We start from the raw sequence: 7009 nt of genomic DNA on the forward strand, positions 1-7009 counted from the left end.
GGGGCCAGGGGGGCCAGTGGCCACGGGAGCATCGGGGGGGGCCCGTCAGCACGTGGGAGGTCCTGCTGCCCCATCCTGCTGCCACCCAGCTGGATTCTTCATTCTCTCACCCCACAGTGATCCTCCGGGACAGCCCTGCCCTGCAACGGCACCACGCAAAGCAGGGAGCCCGTGAGGCTGGTGGCACAGGGCAAGGTACCAGGTGGGGCCAATTTGGCATGGGTATGAAACAGGTGCAACCACAAGCTAAGGGAAAGCAAGGTTTGCTTTGGAGAGGCTGCTGGGATGCTGATGAAGGAAAAGCCATGCTCTGGGGAGAGCCATGTGTTGGGCACAGACTGGTCATGCTGCAGGCAGTAAGAGTTTATGGGTTAGAGGTGCTGGCTGCTGCTGAAGTTAAATGAAAACCTGGCTAGTACCTGTTTGAGAAATTTCTGGCTTTTTCTTTATGTTTTTCTCTGCCATGCAGCAGCCTGGTGAGCCAAGCTTGCCACTACGGGGTGCTCGTGCAATGGAGACGGCGGGTTGCCTCTGCGCCCTGCACTTTGGGGATGCCCGTCATGAGCATGTGCAGCTTGTTTTAGGGGGGCTAAAAAATAATAAGCATAGGGAACTGGAAAAAATGAGCTTTTCTAGGTATAGGTTGAGCTGTGTGTGGTCGGTGTTAGACTTTCATTTGCATCCTGCCAGTGGCTGAGAGGATGGATGGATAGATGGAGGTCCACCCCAAGGCTGGCTGGGCTGATTGTGGTGGTGTTTTGAATGCAATCGGCATTTATCTCAAGCCAAGACCTTTCTGCTGTTACAGCCCAGTGTGGCAGTATGTGTGGGAGCACAGAGGGAGCTTTGCTGGGAGCAGCAGCCCCGGGGCCAGAGCCTGAATTTGCAAGTGAAGGTGGGAGATGGAGAGCTGCAAGGTCCAGCAGAGCCAGGGCAAGATGAGGTGTCCTGCTGGGCAGCAAGAGCTGTTTGCCTAAAAATAGGGTTCCCATCACTGCAGTGCTTCCAAGGGAGGTGATTTTTATTCTGGGAAGATGGTCAGCGGGGGCCTGGCACCCAAATACTCAGCCCTGCTGAGCACACACCAGCCCCACGCTCTCCTGAACAGGGCTTTGCTGTATGAATCATCACACTTTAACATGTATTATTATTTTCAAAATTTTTTTTTCTCCCTCTCTTCTATTTTTAAACCCTTAAGGGTGCGCTTTGATTATGCTTTCTCAGCTTCTCGCTCAGCCCTCAAAGCCGGGGCCCTGTTAATTTTAAACAAAAGCTGAGATTTTCGCATCACCAGATTGGGGGTGCCAGGCAAGCGGGGTAGGCAGAAGTAGCAGGCAGGGGTTTTTCTGTTGTCCCCCCCACTGTTTTTCCACGTATCACCCTGGTTTCTCTCAGCCTTGCAGGCAGCTGCATAATGCTCTGGTCGTTGCCTCCTGCTCCTGGCATGTGGAATCCCCTATGGCCATGACGTGGCCAAATCCTGGCCCAAACGAATGGGGCCGCGTGCCAGGGTGGGCAGGGGTTTTGGGACCAGCGATGTCAGGCTGGTTTCCTTGCTCCACACCTCGAGGGTTGGAGGGGGCATCCCCCCAGCCCAAAACATGGCAGGACCCAATGCCGGCTGCTCACAGAACTGCTCGTGCGCTGCCACGTGTGGGTGATGGCTGAGCAGCTGAGGCACTTCGGCTGCTCTGAAATCCTCCCTGTCTGCTTCCCTGCCTGCAACCAAAGCTGGGCCAGGGGGAAGCAAGCAGGTGGGATGCTGTGGCTGTCTGAAGCAGGCAAGCACCTTGCTCTCCTCCCCAACAATATCCACAGATGCAATTAAAATTGAGGTGGCCTGGTGACCAAAGGAGCACTCGAGGATCAGGATTAAACCCTCCTGGTCCCCTGCTGCCCTGCAGACTGTGAATCCTGTTGCTGCGCTGTACGGCGTGACCCAGGGAGCTGGGACAAGCTGCCGTGCCCGGGAGGGCATGGTGGGAGCCAGGGCCTGGCAGTGAATCCTATGGATGGTTTAGATGCTGACCACAGGCTAAGCCCTCTGTGACAGGGAGGAAAGCAGCGCTCCTGAGGTGAGAGCACTCCTTTGAGCAGCATTTCTCTAAACCCTGCTCATGGAAACACTCTGCTTGCAGCGTTAAATATGGCTGTGCCAGCAAAACACCTTGCTTAAATAGCCGGCGCGCTAGGTAGCTTGCCTGTTGCACCACAAATGGGCTTGGCACTGCCAATCTCCTTAGCCTCTGTCATTGTCTATAGCTTTTAGGTGGCTCCTGACCACCCCAGCTGAGGTGTGGCTGGGCTGGGGGGCAGGGGCTGCTCCCTGGCTGGTCCCCTCTCCCTCCTCCTGGGTCTGTACAGCCAAGGGGATGCTTTTCCATGAGCACCGTGGGAGACTGGCCTCATCCATCGCCACTTCACACCACCACAGACTGGTATGGACGGTCTCACACCAGTCACCCCGCTGCCCTCCCCGAGGCTTTCTTGGTGTAAATCAGGAGGACATGGAAGCATCCTTCCTTTGATTTGGAAGCGCGGAGGGGATTTTTTGGGGGGACCACACAGAGCACTGTCTCTTCCAGCAAACCATCCTGAGTGCTAACAGCTTCCCACCAGCACTGACCTGTCCCTTGCTGCTGCTGCCACCACCACATGGGGCACCCCCATGTGCCTTCCCTGAGAGGGGCTCCCTGTGCTGTCCTTCCCCTCCAAACCCACTCTCCCACCTCCCATTCCAGCACCACAGCTCAAGGCAGCAAACCTCCTCTGGGTGACCATCATGCGGACAGGTATTAGGGATGGAGCCACCTTAGGGCACCTCTTCCCTTGGGCTGCAGTCCCTGGACTAGCTAGAAACCATTTCAGCCTGCTCTGCTGCCTTCCCTAGGGAGCTTGTTCTGAGATTTAAGGCTTAGTATGGGATGTTTCCTTGCGGCCATCTCATGTTTTACTGCGGAGCAGCAAAAATAGTCAGAATCGGGTATTTCCAGCACTTGGCTGGTACAAATCCAGCAAAGGTCCCCACCTGGTGTGCAGAGTCCCTTAAAGCAGCAAACTTTCCAGTCTTGCTAAATGAGCTCTTATTTACACCTGCCTCTTATTTACACCATGGTTGCTGACACCTCTGAGCCAAGCTCTTGCTTGGGGACAGGTGCTGACGCACACGAGCATCCTTGCCAACAGAAACTTGAAGTCCCCAGTCAAGCAGGAACGGGCAAGCCACCGTGGGCAGGAGAGCCTGCACTGGGGCTGCACTAGGTTACATGGCAAGCTTATCCCCAAGGAGCAGCTTTCTTGCACCATCGTTAGCTGGGCTAATTTATTTGCTTGTATCAATCAGGGGTTATATAAAATAAGTACATGCAGAAATGGCTATAGTCCATATAGTCCTTAGCCCACACAGCTCTGTGTGTGTGGGCTCTGGTTTTGCTGGGGGGCTGCTGCCACTGCTCTGCAGGATTGGGGGCAATGCTTATTGGGGTGCACCTCTGCCTGCTCACACCAGCATCCTGCTGGGATGCCAGGGAGAGCAAAGCTCTTTGGAAATGAGTAACCCCCTTGACCTTACTACTAGAGCTGGAAATAATTTTCTAATCGCTTTTCCTTGATCCAAAAGAATGAAGACTTGATGAGAAGCATCTGACTACTCCTTTTTTCTTTCTTTTTGATTTAGGTTTTGCATCACAAAAGTTGGCAAACTTCCAGCTTGTTAACTTTTTTCCCCCTTCCCCCTTCTATAAAAACCTTAAACCAAAGAAAGAAGAGTGCCAATGCAAATGTTCTTGGCAAACCTTCCCAGGACCACATCCTCCTTCCTGGCCAAGTCCTCCTAATCTTGTTGCAGCCCTCCATGTCCATGTTGCCTGCAGCAGAACACCGTGGTGTCCCTCCAGTGACAGCCAATGCATGGCCCAGACTGTCACTTGTCACAAGCTGCATCTTAAAAATAGCTCGTTGCAATTTCTAGAGGTGCCTTCCCACCCTTAGGCTTGAGATGGCAATGGGATTGCTTCTGCAGTGGGAGCCTTCATCCAAAACGGCTCAAGAGACCGAGGCAGGATGGTGTGAGGTGTGGATGGGGATGCTTGTGTGTCCGGTGAGCAGCTCTGGTGAGCTGCAAAAGCCTTTCTCTATTGCCCTTGGAGCTGATGGTGACAGCAGCAACATCCTGCAGAGTTATGCTGAGGTCCTGCTTGCTTCCATGCCGACGGCATCTCCGGAGCCACACGCTCTACCACTAATCAGGCTGAGTTCGATAATTAAGACATTAGCTAATTGTCAGGGACATTAACATTGATTTCTGCCCTTTCATGCTGCAGGAGCCGATCTAGAGATACAAAAACTGCAAAGTATGCGCTGGGGAGAGGCTGCAGTGGTATTTGCTGGGTGCCGTGGGGAAGCACGGGACTCTGGACAGACTCTGGCACTACCCCTTGTAAATGCTGAGCCAAAGCCTGGAGCAAAAGCAGCACACGATGTCTGTGCCAGGCAGAGCGATACCTGTTGGTGGCAGAGCTGTGGAATGTGCCCAGCCACAGAGGGCTGGTCCCTGGGGCACGGTGGGAGCAAATGCACATCCGTGCAGGAGCAGGGAGCGATGGGGATGGGCCTTGAGCTCCCTGCAGATGCCTTTTAGTGGGAATGAACTTCAAACTTAGTGACTGAGTCACTTTCTCATTAAACATGGGAAAGCTTTATCAAATTAAGACCACTTAAAAGAGTCTGGGCAGAGGCTAAGTGCAGTTTAGTTTCTGAAGTGGATTGATTCAGCTGAGCTGCACCTATGTGAATTCACCCAGGCACCCAGGGCACCTCTTGCTCTGCCACTTGCACCCACTGCGACAGACAATCCCAAAGGGCTCAATCCTGCAGGATGCTCAGCCCCTTGCTCCAGAGCCACCAACCTCGCTTGGGGCTTCGTGGAACACAGCTCCCTTGCACCCAACCCTGCCTCTCCCTGCCTGCGCCACTGTCTCGTCTGCCCCACCCTGCTCTGTCGTGGTTTGCAATGAGCAGCTCTCAGCGTGGTGCATCGCGCTGCCAGGCTCGCATCTACATGCTCCCAAGGAAGTGCTGGGGCCTCATTGATCTGCCAGGGTAATTAAGAGAGTGAGCCAGGCACAGCCAGAGTGACAGCAGCATGGTAATCGCTGGCAAAGTGGGCACAGTGGGGTGCTGTCAGCCGCCTGGCACCCAGCCTGCAGAGACATGGCTCTGGGCAGCAAGCATGGGGACAGCCACCTCATAACCTTCCATCCCTGCCCGAGCAGCAATGTTAAAGATCACGATGGTGGCTGTGAACCGATTCTCACTAGGCTCCTACAAACCACCCTCTGTAGCACATTCAGTCGCTATGGCTAAGTGACTTTAAGTCACTGCCCTCACCCCCCCCCTACCCCAGCTCATAAGACTGGTTTAGAAACCTGCAAGACTTGATGACTTGGGTTCTTTTTATTAGCTTGTCTTCACATCCTTAAGAGCAAGACACTTGAAGATGAGGGTAAAGGAAAATAGCAGAAAATCCCAGGACTCAGGGAGCTAAGGATTTGCATAAGACATCAAATGAGATGAAGCCTGGGCTGCCATCAGGGGAGATAGCAGCTGCGTGCACTGTGTCGCACCAGTGCCATGTGTTCTGCCCTCTGGCTTTGCTCATCCAAGACTTTCACACCCACAGGCAGAAAGCCTCTTAAAAGAGCAATGTGCAAAATACAATTCCCCCCAGCATGGAGCAGCAGCGCTGGCTTCCCCTGCCTTGCGCTGAGCTCTCAGCCTGAAGCATCCCTGCACATGGGTCTCTGGGGCCGGGGAAGAGCATTCTGCAGCCCCCTCCCTGGAGAGGGCAGCTCCTTCCCCCCCAGTGGACCCCACTGTCAGAGCAAGCCGAGTACCAGCCTCATGCAGGAGCTGGAGGCAGTGCAAGGTAAGGACCGCTCCCTCCCATCCCTCCCTTGCCTTCACACAGGTGGCAAGTGTCACGGGTGGGCAGTGATGCATGGCGGTAGCTCAGCGTTAGTGGCAGAGGTTAAATAAGGCAGTGGGTGGCTGGCGCTGGGCAGAGAACCAGGAGGAGATTTGGGGTGCTAGAGTGGGGCCACCCTCCTTCCCAGCACTCCGCTCCTCCCCAGGTCTCAAAACTGTCACTGAACCCCCACTAAAGACAGCTCCGCTTGGAAAAAGTGCATGGGGCTCCTTGCAACATCTCTAGGGCTGGTACGGACTCTCCTGGCTGCTGACAGAGAGGGTACACTGACATCTGCCGGCAGGTCCCAGCCGGCCCCGCAGCACCCAGGCTCACCCTGCCCAGCCCCGGGACCACAGCGGGGGGCAGCCCTGGTACCCGCCAGCCCTGCTCCAGGGCAGCTGTATGCAGGTCTCTCTAAGAAGGGGCAGGACAGGGTGGACATTACTGTGCCAAGAGCTGATGCTCTCAAGCCTGGTGCTTTAAAGATCCAGAGTTTTGTTTCCTACTGAAAAAAAAAAGTGTTTAGTGAAGGGAATTGAACCTTGCAGCTGGGGGCCCCCAACTCCCAGAGCTGCTGGAAGCTGCCGTCACTGGCACCACGTTGGTAACCACACGCAGCGTTGGATATGAGCAAACATCTTCTGACAGGTCACCCGCTCCCCGCCTCAGCCCGGTGCTCCGGCCGGAGAGCCGGTGGCAGCGGGGCCCTGCGTTGCAGCACAGAGGAGAGAAGACCTCTCCTGTTGATTTATACATGCCCAACAGTAAAGTACGTGTTTGAGCATTTCAGGGGGCATCTCCCCCAGTCCCTGCAGTCCCAGGGCATCTCACACTGGCATGCCTCTCGGAGCAGGGCACGCTGCACAAGCAGCAGCAGGTTTCCTGCCTCCCGGGCATCTTGTTTACCCCGGCAGCTTGCCAGCACCCGGTTGCAGCGGGCCGGTCGCAGCCCCCCGGACCTGCTGGACCCCGCACTCGGGCACCGGGGTGGCTCCCGCCCGCAAAGGGCTCGTTGCCTTCCTCTACCCCCGTCCTCACCGG

At 55.3% G+C, this 7009-nt stretch overlaps 2 protein-coding genes across 2 annotated transcripts in view; one reads left to right on the plus strand and one right to left on the minus strand.

Annotated features, from left to right (window-relative positions):
* The window catches only part of BRINP2 (bone morphogenetic protein/retinoic acid inducible neural-specific 2), a 5657-nt gene extending 5583 nt beyond the window's left edge, over positions 1-74 (minus strand). The window contains exon 1 of the mRNA XM_009320743.1: positions 6-74. Coding sequence (XP_009319018.1) covers positions 6-74 — 69 coding nt within the window. The remainder of the gene's footprint in view (positions 1-5) is intronic.
* Positions 75-218: 144 nt separating this feature from the next.
* ASTN1 (astrotactin 1) overlaps positions 219-7009 on the plus strand; it is a 65236-nt gene continuing 58445 nt past the window's right edge. Inside the window, exon 1 of the mRNA XM_009320744.1 lies at positions 219-222. Within this exon, the coding sequence (XP_009319019.1) occupies positions 219-222 (4 nt within the window). The remainder of the gene's footprint in view (positions 223-7009) is intronic.

The sequence above is a fragment of the Pygoscelis adeliae genome, unplaced genomic scaffold, assembly GCF_000699105.1.
Source record: "Pygoscelis adeliae isolate BGI_AS28 unplaced genomic scaffold, ASM69910v1 Scaffold402, whole genome shotgun sequence".
NCBI lineage: Eukaryota > Metazoa > Chordata > Aves > Sphenisciformes > Spheniscidae > Pygoscelis > Pygoscelis adeliae.